Source organism: Cucurbita pepo, chromosome LG15 (genome assembly GCF_002806865.2).
Source record: "Cucurbita pepo subsp. pepo cultivar mu-cu-16 chromosome LG15, ASM280686v2, whole genome shotgun sequence".
Classification (NCBI taxonomy): domain Eukaryota; kingdom Viridiplantae; phylum Streptophyta; class Magnoliopsida; order Cucurbitales; family Cucurbitaceae; genus Cucurbita; species Cucurbita pepo.
The window spans coordinates 5,012,588-5,031,464 of NC_036652.1; the positions used below are offsets into that span (position 1 = coordinate 5,012,588).

General features: G+C 38.3%; 3 protein-coding genes across 5 annotated transcripts; 2 read left to right on the forward strand and 1 right to left on the reverse strand.

Moving 5' to 3' along the window:
* Positions 1-30: 30 nt before the first annotated feature.
* LOC111811332 (protein EXECUTER 1, chloroplastic-like) lies at positions 31-7,402 on the forward strand. Of its 2 annotated transcripts, none has more exons than XM_023698120.1 (12): positions 31-599; positions 881-997; positions 1,176-1,241; positions 1,653-1,759; positions 2,435-2,516; positions 3,339-4,085; positions 4,200-4,323; positions 4,409-4,581; positions 4,650-4,724; positions 4,842-4,934; positions 5,052-5,213; positions 6,958-7,402. In XM_023698120.1, the coding sequence occupies exons 1-11, from the start codon at positions 201-203 to the stop codon at positions 5,142-5,144; spliced, it is 2,076 nt and encodes a 691-aa protein (XP_023553888.1). In that variant the 5' UTR covers positions 31-200; the 3' UTR covers positions 5,145-5,213; positions 6,958-7,402. The 2 variants fall into 2 exon arrangements, with proteins under 2 accessions (XP_023553888.1, XP_023553885.1); XM_023698117.1 differs by having other exon boundaries at positions 32-599; positions 6,943-7,402.
* A 1,033-nt stretch (positions 7,403-8,435) lies between these two features.
* On the forward strand, positions 8,436-12,304 carry LOC111811144 (fructose-1,6-bisphosphatase, cytosolic). The gene is made up of 3 exons (XM_023697885.1): positions 8,436-8,946; positions 10,260-10,656; positions 11,683-12,304. The coding sequence occupies exons 1-3, from the start codon at positions 8,533-8,535 to the stop codon at positions 12,081-12,083; spliced, it is 1,212 nt and encodes a 403-aa protein (XP_023553653.1). The 5' UTR covers positions 8,436-8,532; the 3' UTR covers positions 12,084-12,304.
* A 735-nt stretch (positions 12,305-13,039) lies between these two features.
* Positions 13,040-16,619, reverse strand: LOC111811137. 2 transcript variants are annotated; one of them, XM_023697879.1, is made up of 6 exons: positions 16,461-16,619; positions 15,740-15,785; positions 15,083-15,197; positions 14,810-14,871; positions 13,635-13,738; positions 13,040-13,383 (listed from the first exon to the last, which is right to left on the reverse strand). In XM_023697879.1, exons 1-6 carry the CDS (start codon positions 16,560-16,562, stop codon positions 13,345-13,347), a joined length of 468 nt encoding a protein of 155 aa, XP_023553647.1. In that variant the 5' UTR covers positions 16,563-16,619; the 3' UTR covers positions 13,040-13,344. The 2 variants fall into 2 exon arrangements, with proteins under 2 accessions (XP_023553647.1, XP_023553646.1); XM_023697878.1 differs by having other exon boundaries at positions 13,635-13,756.
* Between the last annotated feature and the right edge of the window lie 2,258 nt (positions 16,620-18,877).

An 18,877-nucleotide genomic window follows, 5' to 3' on the forward strand; every position in this document is an offset into this window, starting at 1 on the left:
GAAAAGAGAAGAAAAAAAATCCCATATTTTTGTGTTTTTGAGTTTCAACCCATAAACATCCTTATCCTCTCTCTTTCTTCGTATAAATACAGACATGAAATCACAAGTTCATCAAATGGGTATGCCCAATTTCGCGTTTTTCCACTCACCCATCTTTTAGTTTCTAGCCTTTCACTCCCCAGATACGGTCTCATCCATCCATGGCTTCCATTTCTCCACCCACTCCTCACCATCTCTTCTTCTCCACTCCCAAATTCCATTCCCCAACTCCATTTCTGAAACCATATTCATCTTCTGCACCTCCTCCGCCATCCCAATTCCATACCATCTGCCACTGCCACAACCCTGATTCTCCCTCTCCCTCTGATCCTTCCCCTCCATGGGGTTGGGGCTCTTCACTTCAAGACCTCTTTCAAACTGCCGTTAGACGCTTCGACTCTCTCGTGAACCACCGTAGCGACGGCGAAAAGGACAATCGTTCTGACGGTGGGGTTCTGCACGAGAAAGATGTGGACGATGATCGGAGCTGGGATTGGGATCGCTGGCGCAAGCATTTCGATGAGGTCGACGAACAGGAGCGCCTCGTTTCTTTTCTTAAGGTTATTTTATTTTGATTTCCTAGTAATTTGTTCGAATTTTGATTTCCTAGTAATTTGTTCGAGTTTGATGTGTTGTAGTTTGGGTTTTTCTCGGATCTTTGTAATTTAGGTTTTGAAATTATTAGAATTAGAATAAGAAGAATGAGTTTTGTGTAATTTAATAGGAAGATAAGGATAGGGCAGTGAGTGGAATTCCGAGGGAAAAAGGTTCATAAAGAATATGACAAGAACAATGAAGAATTCCTTTACTAATTTTGTTTGGTTTTTCCTTTCCTGCGCAGTCGCGTTTAAGTCATGCGGTATATGCAGAGGATTATAAGGATGCTGCTAAACTCAAGGTGGCGATTGCGGCTTTGGCTACAAACGATACTGTTGGCAGAGCGATGTCTCATCTTCATGTTAGAAAATTTCTTACACTGCTCTGGAACATATTTCCAATATTCCAGAAGTATTCATCAGCTGGAATTTGATTTGTTTTTCAACTTGGTTGGATCACCTAAGAACTAGAAGTATTCCATTTATTGCTTCAATGATGTAGTTGTCCTTTTCTTACACGTCCTCTTTTTTCTGTTGTAGAGAGCTATAGAGGAGGAGCGGTATCGGGATGCAGCCTTCATTCGGGACAATGCCGGTGCTGGGTTGGTGAGATATTCAAAGAGTTTGAAATAAATTGCTTGTATTTTAGTTCCCTTTTTGCTGTAATATGTTCATCCCACCCCCTTTACTCAGTTGTTTGGAACTTGCAATTTGCATATACCCCGAAGACGTTTTGGTCTACGGTTTTAGAAGTTCATGTAGTTCAAGCTGGGTGTACTTGCTTGTAACTCGCGAACCCTCTCACCGTAGCCAGCCATTTTCTAACGTATTGAGAGTTTTGTAATTAAAATATAAGAGAGAATTTTGAATTTCCAGTGATCTTTTTCCAATTTTGTTTACATGTTATGCTGGTTCCATGATTGAGTAATTAAACCTCGATACTCCTAAACAATCTGAAACAATTTTTATATTACAATGTACATGTATGATTTTCTCCATTCGGTTTCTTCTTCTTAGGTTGGCTGGTGGTCTGGCACTTCAAAAGAAAATCACAATCCTCGTGGTCTAATTATTCGAATCACAGCTGAACATGGTAGATACATTGCAAGAAGTTACAGTCCTCGGTATGATCTTCATTCTTTGTTGTATTGCATTACTTTCAACTTTTTTTTTCTCTTTCTCTATCTCTCTAGCAATTATGCATGTGGTTTTTGTTTAACTCTCATCTCGAGAAGGTCATCTACTTTATAAAACTGCACCTGCCCCCCTTTCGGTCAGAGGTGTGTGTGAATTCTTTCGTTCCATTGTCCTTTGATTAGTGGAACCCTTTATTCCTATTATTGGAAATTGAGCTTTAGTTCCCGAATGCTATTCTGCAGTAAGTAAGGGTTGTTTTTTTTAGTGTGTTAATGCTATTTTTGTGGCAAGCTGGTGCGTGGGGTCTGTGCGGTCGAGAAACAATAGGATCTATTCTATGCAGGGAGAGAGAGTTTCAGCAAGTGATGTTTAGCATTTTGTTAGATTCTCAGTTTCTCTCTTGGCCTCGGCGTCTTGGCCTTTTGTAATTTCTTATTAGGCCTTATTATACTTGATTGGAGCCCCTTCTTGTATTTGGCTTCTTTTTGTGGGTTTTCTTTCTTCCTTTGTATGCCTGTGTATTCTTTTATTTCACCCGATGGAACTGGAGAAAGAGCTATTGTTTTCTGTAAAGTCTCCATGATCCTTGTTCTTAAAGACAATTTATTAATTTACTGCTGCAGCCAAGAAAATATTGATTTTTTGTTTCTCAACTTTCTCAGGCAGCTTACTACGGCTGCAGATGGTGTTCCCTTGTTTGAGATTTTTCTTCGAGTGAATAAAAAGGGCGAATACAAACAGCAGGTATTATTCCTCTCTCTCCCCTCCCCCTCATGCAGCCTCCGACCGCCGATTCCCCTCTCCCCTTCAATTTCTTCTACTTTTGGCAATGCACAAATAGCAGCACGTTTCACCAGTTCCAACCAGCGTCAAAAAATTTACCATGAATCTCCTCCTCTAGGACGACAAGCAACATCAATACAACCACGAGAAGTGGCTTCTAGTAGCGTTGTTTGTGTTGGCTTGGTCTAGTTTATTCTTTCTAGTAGTTAGTGTAGAAGTTGTTAATAACCTGCTCTAGAATTGGTGTTTGCTTGCTTTTGGAGCTTAGTGTTGGTTTCAGGGTACTACTTAGGTACTTCGGTTGAGGCAGTTAAATTTTGAAGCTTTAGTTGGTTCAGTTTCCTTGAGCAAAGAGGGTTAGTATGTGTTAAATGACATTGTTGTCGAACTTCAAGTTAATTAAGGAAACTTAGTGTGTTCTCTAATTTAGGCTGAAATTTGGGAGCATTATGTTATTGTTAGGGGTTGACAGGTCTAACGATGTGGCCGTTGTTAGGTTCTATGTCTCTCTTCGGTCCTTGGTGATTAAAGTTTCATGAAATTATCCTTATATCTTACTTTTCTTGATTGGAGCCATTTTTACCTTAGTTTGGCTCCCTTTTCCCCCATTGAAAGCTTGGAATTGCATAAAAAAATTATTCCTTATATGATAGATTATGCCCATGCCCATGTATATTCTTTTTCATCATGATTAGTTTTAGGCTGAATCACTTAGAATCTGCTTCCAAATGTTATAATGGCTACAATTGGCTACTCAAGGTATTTTTTTTGGGATGTGTTCAGGCTGTGTACTTGAAGCGGAAAGGAGTTTTCTCTGATAGTTCAAATGGTTCATCTAAAGGATTAGATTCACCTAGTCTATCGAATCCTTTAGACCCCGTTGAGGAAAAGGATGATCTTTTCATCGTAGGTGGCGAAGAAGCCGAAGATGGTGACATCAGGAATGGAGATTCTGATATAGCCGTTGGATTTCCCGTCTTTCAGGATATTCTGAGAGATATGATTCCTGGTGTGAAGGTCAAGGTTTTGAAGCTGACGACCCCTGGAAAGATGGACAAAGACATGATATCTAAGGTGATCGAGCAAATAATTGAGGAGGAAGAAGACGAAGAAGAGGAAGACGAGGAGGATGGAGAAAGTGAGAAAGATAGCGACTTTGAAGATTTGGAAGTAGAAGCTAAGACTAAGGATGGCCAACAAGAGAGAGATGCTGAATTGGATGTTGATGACGGTTTCCTTGAAAATCAGGGACGAAACGAACTTGCTGTCAAAATCATTGTTAGCGGCTTTGTGCAGAAGCTTTCTAGTGGGTTTTCTTCTAAAAATGTACTCCGAGTACCTGCGAAGTTAGAAAAGAAGGGACGTTATTCATTTTCTTTCTCTATTGAGAATGATGTGAACAAACAGGAATCGATCGAAAGGGAACTAAGTCCAATGGATAGGAAGTCCAAGCCTCGAGGTCAAAGTAGTATTGACCATGTTATGCTCGATTTAGCCAAATTCGTCGGCAAAGAAAAGATACCGTTGAAGGTCGGTTTGAAATTCTTGCATGTTAATATTGTAGTTGTTGGTTCGTTTTCCAATGCTTAGGTGCCAAATTTTATTACTTATTTACTTTTGTGCATTATGAACTTGTTTTTTCAGGTACTTAAGGATTTGAGTGAGTTAATAAAGGTATCCATCAGCCAGGCACAAAACTATCAACCTCTTTCTGGATCGACAAGTTTCAATCGCATTGAAATACCGACTTCTTCCGATCCTCTAAATGGTATTATTTTTCTACGGTTCTTATTCCATTCAAGTATAGAAAAAAGCTCAAGTGGAAGCATCAACGAGAATTCGTTCCTTTTCAGGCCTGTACATCGGCGCACATGGAATATATACATCAGAAATTATTCATCTACGACGCCAATTTGGTCGATGGCAAGAGGACGGAGGAGGGGATAAGGAGCCTTCAAAGCTTGAATTTTATGAATATGTAGAAGCCTGGAAAGTTATTGGGGATCCATATGTACCAGCTGGAAAGGTAATTGGTTTACTTTGACTTTCCATTCAATGTCCCGTGGTATTGACGGGATGGTCATGGTTTTCCAGGTGGCGTTTCGTGCAAAGGTTGGAAAAGGATACCAGCTTCCTCATAAAGGGATCATTCCCGAAGAATTTGGAGTGGTAATTTTTATTCTTAATCGACTATTATTTTAAACCGTTATCCTTATCTGCTCCGTTTTGATCTTCCTCTTTCTCCTCTCTTTACTGAATGATCTCGTGGCACCTTCGTTCTTTTAGATTGCTAGATATAAAGGACAAGGAAGGCTAGCTGAGCCAGGCTTTCGCAATCCTCGATGGGTCGATGGCGAACTTGTTATTCTTGATGGAAAGGTATGGAGTTCTCCATTTTTCTTGTCTTCGTGATTGCTCAATCAACGGCTGTTATCTATTCGGATGATTTTGCTCGATCTGTTACCGAGCTTGAGAGTAATCTATGTTCTTATGCAGTACATCAAAGGGGGACCTGTTGTTGGATTTATTTATTGGGCACCTGAATTTCATTTCCTGGTGTTCTTCAATCGGCTGAGGCTACAAGAGTAGATTTCATTTTATTTTAAACTGAAATCTCAAGTTCGTCCATTCATTTGTGCTTCCATCGATTCTGTAAGGGTAAGATCATCTCTCTAACCTCAAAACATCTTCACTTTGCATGGTTCGGGTTCCTTTCATAACTCGTTAAAATACGCTTTTTATTTTTTGCTCTTTAAATTTATCAAGTTTTTCGACATATTACTAGGAAGTACGAACACACTCCAACACATGTCAGTGATGCTAAACAATGTGTGTCGTAGTTGTGTTTCATGTTTGTGTCGATGCTTGTTAGATGTTTAAAATGTGTGTCGAGGCACTCGTCTAGGTGTAGTTCCTTGGATAGCGAAGGATCGAAGTGAGGCATGCTCACTAAAACACACAGAGATGCCTTAGTGAAAGCGCGCACACACATCAATGTGCTTTCGAGTGTCCATTTTATTTTATTTTTTTACGAGGAATCTCTTAAATTCTATTAGAAGTTTATCCAAAAACCTCTCTATTCCAAAGTTTAAGTAACTCTTTTAAAGACCTCAACTTCCCTGTAAAATGATACCCTTCCCATGTACCAAGAATCGTAGCATTTCACCACATTGTCATGTGGGATTTAAAGGAAGGATGCTCTAGCCAAATGTTCTCTAAACGAAAGGGGTTTGGACCCCATTTTCTAAGACCTAGGTCAGTGAGTCGATATCAATCTCGGACCCATCAATTGTCTAACCTCCCCAAAACTTTCTGTAAGGCAACCCTAATCCTCAACCCAACGATTCAAGCTTTTGTTGAAGCAAGAATCCTTGAATCAAAGAAATTAACACCTCCTTATACAAAATTTGGATCAACAAGAGATAAGGCTAGAATTAGATTACCTCTTAAGATCAAAGATCTAAAAGCAAGATTTGGAACCTTGTTCTAAATTGAGTCATTCCACAATCGAACTTGATCCAGGTTTGATTGAATGGCTCAGATGCAATCTACCACAAGAATGGCTTGAAACTTAGAAATCTCATTCTAAGGGGAAAAGTCTCAATTTGAGAGCTCATTTTCATTTATCAGAATCTTGTCTTTTACCTAGTAATTTGAGGGTATTTATAGTTTCTCCACAAAAAAAAAAAAAACTTCCTAACTCTTTATATGCCCAATAGAGAAATTTAGAATCATTCAAGCTTGACATGATCAATCTTGTTTGTAGAGTGATTCAAATCTCAGACAAATGTTCTTGCCTTGAGATATTTGATCAACAAAGTAGTTTGAATCTTACTTTCCTTGTAGTGATTCCTTATCACTGGTCTAAAAAAAATATGCACTCTAGGGTTATGGAGGCATGCCTAGATACATCATGTAATGATATAACTTTACAGCCTACCTGACTGGTGCAAGTCCTAGGCTTGTCCTCATCACTATTCACAACCATGAACTTTTTTTTTCCCTATTTACCTGGTTGAAGTAAAACCATTCTTTCCCAAAACACAAGAAAATAGAGCCTACAAGCTTGCATTGAGTAAGATGATTCCCTTTCGGGCTTCCCTCCAAGGTTTTTAAAGCACGTTTGCCAGGGAAAGGTTTTTACACCCTTATAAAGAATGTTTCGTTCTCCTCCCTAACCGATGTGCGATCTTACACATACAATCTCTTATATATAAGAAATAAGGTCTAACAAGGTATGCTAATCCTGTCTAACTTTCCTAATTTGCTTTCTTACCGACGTACCCTAACTTCGACACTTATTTTCGACACTCTCCTTTAAAGATGGGTTGTATATTTGCAGCAATCTGATACCGATCATTTTCTCCCCCATTTTTTTCTAATGCAGTTATAGCAATTTCAGATGTTCTAAAGCCCTTGTTTAAAGATAAGCAGTGTAGCAAGCAAAGCGAGCGATTTTGTGTTTATCCAACTTGATCACCAAAGCTTGGTTCACGCCAACGCTCGAGTCTCGTAATCACTTCTCCTTTTCCGGGCAATTCTTTCCATGATTGTACATATTATTAATCTGTTCTGTTGCTTAATCAATTCTTAACCATCAAGTTTTGTGGTGATATATAAAAACAATGCTTGTGATATCATTTGCTTTAGCTGTACTTATTTACAGTTGTAGATATAGATATCATTTTTAAGACAGGATATCCAGTTTGGAGTCTGGAACAAGAACACCATTAGATTCATCTGTTCATACCATGACAACTGTTGTATTAGTATGAACACAATGTTTACCCCTTTTGTAATCTTCTCTCCTTGTTTATATTCATCTTTGGTTTCTGCAGAGATATATATATATCATGTTCTTGATGTTTCTTGTTAAAATAAACAGGTTTAAGTTCAATTCTTGTTGAACTTTTCAGAAGTTGATTCATTTTAGTTTGTGTTAATTATGGAACAAATTGATATCAGGGCTTCAAATGTGTATTAATTAACATGTTCACGTGGGCAGACTAAGCTGTGGTAGATAATGTTGGATGACCCATGTATCAACTTTTTAGGCACAAATATCATCATTGCAAAATGCACCAACCGAGGTATCGAACACGGGTATGTACCATGGCAGGGTACTATTCTACCACTAGATCACTAGTGCTTCTTGTTCCAAAGAGTGTTGCTTATGGTCGCGTGTCAAATGTCTCGGTCATGCTTGTCCAGAGCGTGTTGCTCATGGCCACATGTTCGTTCAAAATCCCTTCTACTTGCATTCGCATTGCTTAGATCTTTACTATTTTTTGTTATGTCAACACGAGGGTGGATGACCGTTCACCAAAATCATGTATACACTTGGTTAGAGCTAAGGTGCCTGGGACATACTAAACGCGACTCGAGGCTCCATCATACGTTAACATTCTCCGCAAGGCTCCATCATACGTTAACATTCTCCGCAAAGTTTGACTTTTATTCGATTAACTTGTTTGTTGGGTTAGAATAAGTCCGTGTGCATTTTTCGATTAATCTTTAAATCTTTTTAAATTTCATTTTGTTTTTCTAATATATTTGAAAATTTTCAATAAAATCGATAAAATAATCGATATTTAAATCTTTTTAAATTTCACTTTGTTTTTCTAATATATTTGAAAATTTTCAATAAAATCGATAAAATAATCGATATCAAAGCTCGGAGCTTGAGAATCTGTTAAAAACAAAATCCCATTACCTCACTATTATTATTATTTTTTTTTTGCTCACCTAATCTTTGGGATAGCTTAGTTTTATTTATTTATTTATTTATTATTTTTATTTTTGATATATACATATATATATATATATATATATATATATATATGTATATGTATATATTATTATATAATCCCATTACCACCATGTTCATCTTACCCAACCATGAAAATCCCAATCCTTCGCGCATTATGATCCCATCAAATTCCGTCAAATCCCAAAACCAATCCTTTCAGTTTATACTATGCAATCCACAAGCATTCTCCCTTTCAATCCCCCCCTTTCTTTTCCCCCAAATCTTCCTCGTTTCGCCCCAATAATCCGCCATTTCCCCTCTCCTTCCAAGCTTCGCCTGCCCATATCTATGGCTTCTTCGCCTTCTGGGCTCGCCGTCGGGTCGCGAACAGAGACTATTTCGAGCAGGGCCGCCTTTGATGGCCTCTATACTTTGACCGACTTTGTGGGAAAGGACGGGATTGGTTTGGGAGATGATTTGGTGCTGCTGTTGACTCATATTCAGTATGCTTGCAAGAGAATTGCCGCTCTCGTCGCTTCTCCCTTCAGTTCCGATCTTCAAAATCCTGCGGGTTTGGTTGTCGGCGGTGGAGTGGCTGTTGGAGCGGAGAGGGATGCACCCAAGCCGCTCGACATTGTGTCTGTAAGCAAATTTCCATCGATTCTGGATATTGATTGAACTATGAATGTTTGTTACTCTGTTTTTAGTGGTTGAATTTAGAATGCATTATTGTCTGAATCTTATAGTCCTCGAGGTTGAATTTCATCGATTGTTCTGGTTAAGGTCAAGATTAGTTCTATCAGCTGAAGAACAATGGATCTTTCAGTTTCCATTATATGAGCTCAAGTTCAGCTTTAGCAGTCTCGTTGCCTCTGTCTAGTAGTTGAATTTTGAATCCACTGTTTACTAAAGCTAATAAACGTTAAGGTTGACTCTGTTTCAGTGTCCAAATTGTTCTGGTTAATGCCATTTACTTAGATAATGCACCGCTCGTAGATATTGTCCTCTTTAACCCCATCCTAGTAATGCACCGCTTGTAGATATTGTCCTCTTTGAGTTTTTCCTTTCGGGCTTCCTCTCAAGGTTTTTAAAACGCGTCTGCTACAGAGAGGTTTCCAGACCCTTATAAAGAATATGGGATCTTACAATCCACCTCCTTCGGGGCCCAGTGTCCTTACTGACACTCGTTCCCTTCTCCAATCGACGTGGGACCCCCAATCCACCCCGAGTCTGATAAGGAGAGGTTTCCACACCCTTATAAAGAATGTTTCGTTCTCCTCTCCAACCGATATGGGATCTCACAATCCACCCCCCTTTGGGGCCCAGTATCCTCGTTGGCACTCGTTCCCTTCTCCAATGGATGTGGGACCCCCCAATCCACCCCCTTCGAGGCCTAACATCCTTGCTAGCACACCGCCTCGTGTCCACCCCCCTTCGGGGCTCAGCCTCCTTGCTAACACATCGCCCGATGTCTAGTCCTGATACCATTTGTGGAAGTCCAAACCTATCGCTAATAGATATTGTCCTCTTTGGACTTTCCCTTAAGGTTTTTAGAACACGTTTGATAAGGAGAGATTTCCTCGCCCTTATAAAGAATGTTTCGTTCTCCTCTCCAACCGATGTGGGATCTCCCCGCTTTCAAACTTACTAATTGTTCTTAAACTGTCCTTAATCTTAAAATTGTTTAGAGAAGTGATTGTTTGATTTGTACTCAGAAAGACCATCCTGGATATATTATAACATGAAGATGCATAAAGGTTACATGATCTTGTATGATATTTTGAGGAATTCTTAGACATAGAGGCCTAAATTCCAAACTTATAACTTGCCAAAATATTCAAGATATTACTGCTTGGGCTTTCTAGTTTAGCAACTCAGGTGTTCGGTTTTCTTTGCAAATACATCCTGGAGAAAGAAAAACTAAATTCTGGGAAACAATCTCTCTTTTTTTACAGAATGAAATCATCTTATCATCCCTTAAAAAGTCTGGAAAAGTTGCTGTGATGGCTTCAGAAGAAGATGATGAGCCAGTTTGGATTAGAGATGATGGTCCATTTGTGGTGGTAACAGATCCGCTCGATGGTTCTCGAAACATCGATGCATCGATACCTACTGGCACAATTTTCGGGGTTTATAAACGTCTTGTTGAACTTGATAACTTACCGAGAGAAGAGAAGGCCGTGCTTAATTCTCTACAGAGTGGAACTAAACTTTTGGCAGCTGGATATGTTCTCTACTCATCAGCTACAATACTCTGTGCCAGCTTTGGTTCTGGGACACATGCATTTACACTGGACCATTCTACTGGGGACTTCATTCTTACTCATCCTCATATCAAAATCCCTCCTCGAGGTAACGTGTCAAGTTCCATGGTTCGAAATATAACATAATATTGATATGACGGTTAGAAACCACGACCTCCATAATGGAATGGTCCACTTTGAGCATAAGCTCTCGTAGCTTTACTTTTGATTTTCCCAAAAGGATTCGTATCAGTAGAGATGTATTCCTTACTTATAAACTTATAACTCATGATCGTCCCCTTAATTAGCCAATATAGACTCCCTCCCAACAATCATGGTTAACTGCCAATATACTTGAGCAGTGTTGAAATAAGGAGAATTAGAATGGTCTTTTGTTGTGGGGTCTCCATATATTGCATTCTTTTTACCATATGATTCGTCTTCTTTTAGTCCAAAAAATGATTCGAGTTAGAACCCCTTTTGCTTCAACTTGCTTTTCTATTGATAATTCATTGACTTGGTGATTCATTTTCTGTTACTTATCGGGGTTGGGGAATGATGTTGTAGACCTCTACGTGTAACGGCCCAAGTTCACTGCTAGCAGATATTGTCCTGTTTGAAATTTTCTTTTCGAGCTTTCCCTCAAAGTTTTTAAAACGTGTCTGCTAGAAAAAGGTTTCTACACCCTTATAAAAAAGGTTTCTACACCCTTATAAAAAAGGTTTCGTCTTCCTCTAGGATCTCACACTACACTACGTGTAAATGTCAAATATTTGGACATCATTAGATAAGGAGTTTGTTAATGTTAATAGAATGATTGTACTTAAAAGTCGATTGGAGAACTTTTAGGCTAGCAGATTTTTGGATTATTAGAATGTAACAGTCCGAGTCCACCGCTAGCAGATATTGTCCTCTTTAGGCTTTTCTGTTTGGGCTTCCCTTCAAGGTTTTTAAAACGTGTCTGCTAAGAAGAGGTTTCCACACCCTTATAAAGAATGTTAGTTCTCCTCCTCGACCGATGTGGGATCTCACATATATTTATTTCCTATTCTATTATTGAATTATAATCATTCAAGAGACAACATGGGGATCTTTGGACCTTGTTTCAACTGCTTTCTTTTTCTTTTTTCTTCAGGGCAAATATATTCCGTAAACGATGCGAGATATTTTGATTGGCCGGAAGGATTGCGGCGATATATCGACACAATCAGACAGGGAAAAGGCAAAAGTCCAAAGAAGTACTCCGCCCGTTACATATGTTCTCTGGTTGCCGATCTCCATCGAACTTTATTGTACGGCGGAGTGGCAATGAATCCAAGAGACCATCTTCGTCTAGTATATGAGGCGAACCCTCTTAGCCTCCTTGTCGAGCAAGCCGGAGGCCGAGGCTCAGATGGTAAAAACCGAATTCTTTCAATGCAGCCGGGTAAGCTGCATCAAAGGCTGCCTTTGTTCATGGGGAGTTTGGAGGACATGGAGGAGCTTGAAAGCTATGGAGATGTACAGCAGAAAGTGAATCCTGGTTATGAAGTTTGAATGACGTTTCAGATGTTAGAATCAAGCTTCAAAAAGGTCAGTCAGTCTCTAGATTTTGTGTTCTTCATCACTTATATTCCAGTGTCTTTGCATATGCTTTACTTGAAGGTGTATATAGATATATATATATATAAACTGTAGAATATTAACAGTAACTTCTGAGAGCATGTGAATTATAGTTACTTGCATGATAATATTGACTTCAAATGAATATTGATATACATGTGATATACAAATATTGTCTCGATACACGTAAAATATATACAATATTTCGTACCTATACAATTTATAATATAAACTATATTTGATATATTATTGATGCTGATACACGTAAAATATATACAATATTTCGTACCTATACAATTTATAATATAAACTATATTTGATATATTATTGATGCATTTGATAAACGAAATGATATACGAAACATAAACATATGAAAATAGTATAATTAAAAAACACAAATATAATGGTATATATATATTTCTATTCATTACAATTTTACTTATAATTATACCTTCCAATATTTTAATTACAAAAGCAAAATAAATGATTTTTAGTTACATTTATGTTTTTCCTCACATTCGAATACTAGATTTTTAGACCGCTCATACTTTTAGTCGTCGCATAAATCGATTGATCCGAAATTGTGTAGACATGAGAATTTTGTAGCCTCATGACAATGTATTTATGACAATTATGCAGCTGAATAGAATGGTAATCGGGTGTATGTTGTTTGGCTGAAACAATTGTGTAAACTGAACTGAAATTGTCCAAAAAGTCATTGCAAAGATATTGTTGCAAGTTTTACAGAAGATAGGTTAGAATTTACTTTACCAAAGATGTTAGTCTGAAGGTGTCATCCTACCGTTCGTGAGGTCGGGCCAAGGAACCTGTTGTCGTAAATGTACTACGACACTGGAGTTGATGGTTAGCTCTTAACTGACATCGTAGCAAAAATTCAATCGTTCAAAAATATCTCAAAGAATTTGGAAGTTTTCAATTATGGTTCAGAAAAATACCCTTTTCTCACTTTCTCCCTAAAATTTAACAGTGATCGTTTTTTTTCCCATCATCAAAATGAATACAGATATCCATGACTAAACTTTTATTCTCCAAACCACCGTCATTTCAACTTTCAAGTATACTATATTCCTAACTACACGTATAAATGTCGAGAAAAGAGTCAACCATAACGTCGAGGTTTCACCTGTGCTCGTGCTCATGGAGATTGCAGATGTTGCACTCTCTTAGTGGTTGGCTAACCATCAACGCTTCTCAGGCGGGCAATTAAGTCATCCTGCACCAGGTTGGTTGGTTGGTCAAAGAATTCTCAAACACACCATGATCAATAAAGCTTGGAACTTGGAAAATGTTCGAGTAATTTTGCAAAATATCACTCCAAACCAATTTTGATGATATGAAAATTGCATTTAAAAGTATAAAATTAAAACAATAACTCGATTTGAAAGGGAGTGATCTTAAACAACGTTTTAACTATTTCAGTCTTACTTATTTAACTAGATTAATTACAATATAATATATACTTGCCTTCCTTCCTTTCAGCGAAAGGCCTTTGGCCTTGAGAAGGGCACGCAGCCTCTCTACGGTCAAACTCTGTAGATCCTTACTCGGTGTTGCACTGCTTGATGCTCCTGGATGCATCATAGCCACTATAATCATCACATTTGGAACACAATTCTAATGAGACTATAAACTGATATGTTTTTTTAAAAAGCAAAAAATAGTCGAAAGATATCATCCCTTGAATGGCTTTCTGTTAGAAATCACATATCTCCACAATGGTATGATATTGTCCACTTTGAGCATAAGCTCTCGTGGCTTTGCTTTTGGGCTTCCCCCAAAAGGCACCATACCAATGGAGATATATTTCTTACTTGTAAACACATGATCATTCCCTACTTAGTCAATGTGAGACTCCCTCCCAACAATCCTCCCATCGAACAAAGTACACCATAGAGTCTCCCCTGAGATCTATGTAGCCCTCGAATAATTTTCAGATATATCATGTTGGACATATTTCTAGACGTTAATCACCAGAGGTATGATATGCTGGGTTCTTGGGGTGGGACCTTTTCTCTTTAATATGTAGAACAACCATTATCTATAAAACGGGAAAAGTATCACTACCTATATATTATAGGTACAGAACTTTTTACATGTGGTGGATAATGGTTCTACATGTTAAAGAGAACAAGTCCCCACCCGGCTAGGGGAAATTTCTCTTGTTCTTTCACTCAGGAGGAGTCAGCACATAGGTATCACCTTTTTTCTCTAAATACAATTAATATAGGAGTCCAGGAAAGCACCTGATCTATATAATGCTTAAGAAAAAAAAAATGTTGGGATGTCGAGATAATTCGGGAGGGGGGTTTAGGAGGAGGTTTAATACTTTTGTTTGGGCATCAGTCACTAGACTATTCCGTAATTATGACATTGGTCTTGTTCTTTTATGTAGGAGTCCTTTTTGTAGTTAGCATCCGACCGTGTTTTTTTTTTTTTTTTTTTTTTTTTTTTTTTTNTTCTTACCAAATATATATAACTCTTATGAAAAATATTGGGATTACATGGGAAAATAATTTTAGGTAAATAAAAAAGACACAAAAGCAGGATTTAGTTAGCTCTCGTGAAGAACATCTACAACGAGTAATGAGTCAGTCAACCAGGCGCTACTTACTTTCTGAACACGATCGACCACAACATACCTTTGGTTGAACGTACTTGTACGGCCCTCTTTGCTCTGCTATCTGAAATTTTTTCACCAGCCCTGGAAATATCAGGGTAGCATAACTAAGACTCAATACTATGTAGATACCAAAACCAAATTATGTATTAAGCACATGTGAAGAAACGCCAATCCATTGTTTGTTTCCAATGCCACATAAGAAAATGCAACAAATCCAACAGTTTCAACTAAAAATGACCAACTAGCAACCTAAAAAGATCATCCTTTTATTTTCAAAGAAGGATGGCGGTACCTCTTTCGAGAAGACTCGGCTGCAGCTACTCCCTTTCCATCCTTTGAACTGGAATTTTTAAGCATTAAAGATCTAATAAGTATATTCTGCTGGTTTGTCTTTATTTCTTGATCCTCTGGATGCAAAATGGGTGTAAGGATTTACCACGTTTTGCTGTGTTCATAATAGGTAACTTGGCAAAATAAATATAGCTCTTGCAAAAAGGAATATAGCTGCATCAGCAAGAACGATTCGAGGACACAGTTGTACAGCCTATAGAACCGATCTTGTTCAAATAAGGTCATGAATTAGCGATAACTATTCAGTAGGATCATTATTTAAGATGAATCTCAGATCTCATGCCTGATAATGTGACTGTAACATCCACAAATACTTGTTGGTTTCTCCGCGTACGTTCATAAAATCTATAAATTAACAAATCAGCAACCCTAACTATAAGAAACAAATTTCCAGTTCCAAAGTTCGTAGCGCTCTGCACAAGCACTATGATTATCCTTGTTATTTTCTTCCTCAATTCTTGTGTACATCAAATATCTGATGAATAATGGTTCGTTCTTAAATACTTATGTGTTGCGTTATGGTATGTCTACAGGCTTATGTACTTAAATTGTTACATTATGTTTAGTAAAACGAATATTTGGAGAAATAAAAGATAACCTGGGGGTGAGGTATCATGAAGGCAGATATAGACTCGCATACTTCCCTGCACGAACATATTGAAAAACATATCGTTTCAATATAGATATGAACCACAATAAATACACACAAATGACTAGAAAGTACCAAAGGTAAAAAGAACAAGGAAAAGAAAGAAAGTTGATTTTTAGGCAATGATAACACAAAAAATACCTTTATACCATAATGTGGTTATAAATCTTCCAACATAATGGCACGCATACATCCTACAGTTGAGACTAGATCGAAAACGAACTCAAGAACTCAAACACTCTAATCACCAAAATGCATTATAACAAAACCTAGCCATGGATAGATTCAAAACTTCTTAAGTTCTTATACCTGTAAACAACTGATCCTTGATCACTAACATTATGGAAGCCTAAGAAATGGCATTAGGCAACCCAACAGCATCCCTTAAAAGCACGAGAGAAGCTTAAAGCAATGTTTTATAATTTAAAACGTAGATAAATTCAACTCACTCCTGAACGTGCGAACAGACTCAAATGCAACACAAAATTGTATAATATCCGTGGCTTCAGGTCAAAATGATCGATTAAACTATACATAATTGTTCACTAACTAAAATTTTCCTAATGTAAACGTATCAAATATGAGAAGAGGATACACAAATTTGGAACAGAACAGAACAGAAAACAAAAGAGCAAGATTTCAAAAGAGAAAAAAGTGCAAGAAGCATTACCGGATTGGAGGAGGGAACGGTGGAGGAGAAGTAGCCATGGGAAGGAAGGTCGCCGAGGAACTTGGAAGCGCCGGGAGCGGAAGAAGAAGCGGAAGACGCCATGGCGAGAAACCCTTGGACAGTAGAATCTAGAAAGAAAGCAAGATGATCAGTCAAATCTGTGTTAAGAACTTTGCGGCCTGCTCGCTCTTATTTATATCAAATCATTACATTTATTACATCATTATTTGGGATAATACAATATTTTTAGCACAAAAAAATAAAATCAATTGATAATTGATATAATAATAAATATGAATTACAAATATTGTGGAATTTAGTATCGTATAAGAATATCAAACCCGATGAACGAAAAGGCACGGGTGGTTGTAAATCACGAGCTCAATGATTAATGAAGAACTAGGTCAATCAAGATACTTTTGAAGAACTCGATCTTTAAAATTAGCTGAAAACTGGTTGTGAGGTTGCGTTGATAAACGAATTGGATCGTGGGTGTACTAAACATAACTGAAGGGTCGGGTTGTTGTTGGAGTTGACTAGGTTGTGAATTGAGCAGCTCGATTGTTGGATCTACTAGACGAGGCTGATCTTTGCTCGTGGGTTGTTGGGTTGACCTGATCTAGTAGATCCTTTCATCTTTGCTCGACCGTTCGGTTCTATTTTGTCTTCTAACGTTCCTTTGATGATACTTCAATGAATTTCTGTCTTACAGCGTTTCTCATTGGTGTATCACCACAACTGTGACGGAGAGAGGGAAGTATTCAAATCGACTTTGATTTTATTTAGAATTAAATAATTCTAGACATTAAGCAAACTTATACCGAAAGCAATATGGAGAAAGTTCTTGCTCTAGCTCCTTTAACAAACTCTCTCTACTGCTCTCCTCATCTAGTCCCACGTTTGCCGTTAAAAGTCAACCGGTCTTCTTTCTATGCAGGTAACATCCTACTTGTATTACCTTGGTCTTCCGAGTAGGATATGTAATTGTCCGACGTCACACCAGACATCCGACTTTCACTTCCCCAGCTCCAGGGGCACATTCTCACCCATGACTCACCTCTTCGACATCTATAAAAAAAGCCCACAACTCATGCCCTTTTTGATCTGATTCGATAGAGCTCTTCTAGAGTCAGAGCCCCCCGACTTAAAAGCGTAAAAGGGCAGTTGCCCTAACTGATCCACCATCCCCGTGGATGCTATGTTATCCGAACTCCCAGCATCAATGATCATCTTTGACCTGGCCAATTCCGACATAGATTCGGAATACTGCCTTTCGTCTCCTCCTCCTTTTTGCTAACGTTGGCTCACGTTCTTGAAAATTCTGTTTCAGTAGGCTTCACATGTCTTGACCTTGTGTTTGAGTTATAGCGAAGAAGACTTTATAGAAAAAAATAAATAATTTAATCATTAGAGAAGCTAGAGCAAGAAGATTAAATAATCGACAAATATTTCTCCATGTAAGTTTGTTTAACCTTTAGTTTTGTTTAATTATAAATAAAACTAAAGTTGGTTCCATGTTTTTCGTTGCATGGGGGAAACGTTCATTCCCAACGGTACATTTCATATAGTGGAGATGTTCATAAGAAATAATAACGTTATCGGTAATTAGTCTATCAATAATAAAAGCACTTTGGTTGACAAATATGACTTGATCAAGAACGTCAGGTATCCTAATTAGTAAGTCTCACCTCGTCCATTTTTCCTTTATATATGTCGTTCGGTTGGATTTTTTGGACATGTTTCCTAGTGCCGTTTTTGATGTTATCGGAGGTAATTGAGATGAGTACAACTACTCTTTCATCAATTTAAAGTGAGATGTCTCACGTTAGTTGGGGAGGAGAACAAAACACTATTTACAAGGGTGTGGAAACCTTCGCCTAGCAGACGCATTTTAAAGCCTTAAGGGGGAAGCCCGAAAGGGAAAGCCCAAAGAGGACAATATCTGATAGTAGTGAATCTAGACCATTACAAATGGTATTAGAGCTAGACACTGGACGATGTGCCAGCCTTCTTGCTATTCCCCGAAGGGGGTAGACACGAGACGGTGTGTGCCGGTAAAGATGTTGGGGCTCGAAGGGGGGTGGATTTGGTGGGGTCCCATATCAATTGAAGAAAGGAAAGAGTGTCAGTGAGAACGCTGGCCCCAAAGGGGGTGGATTGTGATGTTCCAGAATGGTGGAGAGGAGAACAAAACACCCTTTATAAGGGTGTGGAAACCTTCCCAAGCAGACACGTTTTAAACCCTTGAGGGGAAGCCCGAAAGGGAAAGCCCAAAGAGAACAATATCTACTAGCTCCCGAAAAGCCCAAAGAGGACAATATCTGCCAGCGGTGGATCTCGATGTCGTGGACCCATCTAAGTTGACTCAAATTACAAAAGATAGATCTAGACTAACACAATGATAATTTTGTGACTCT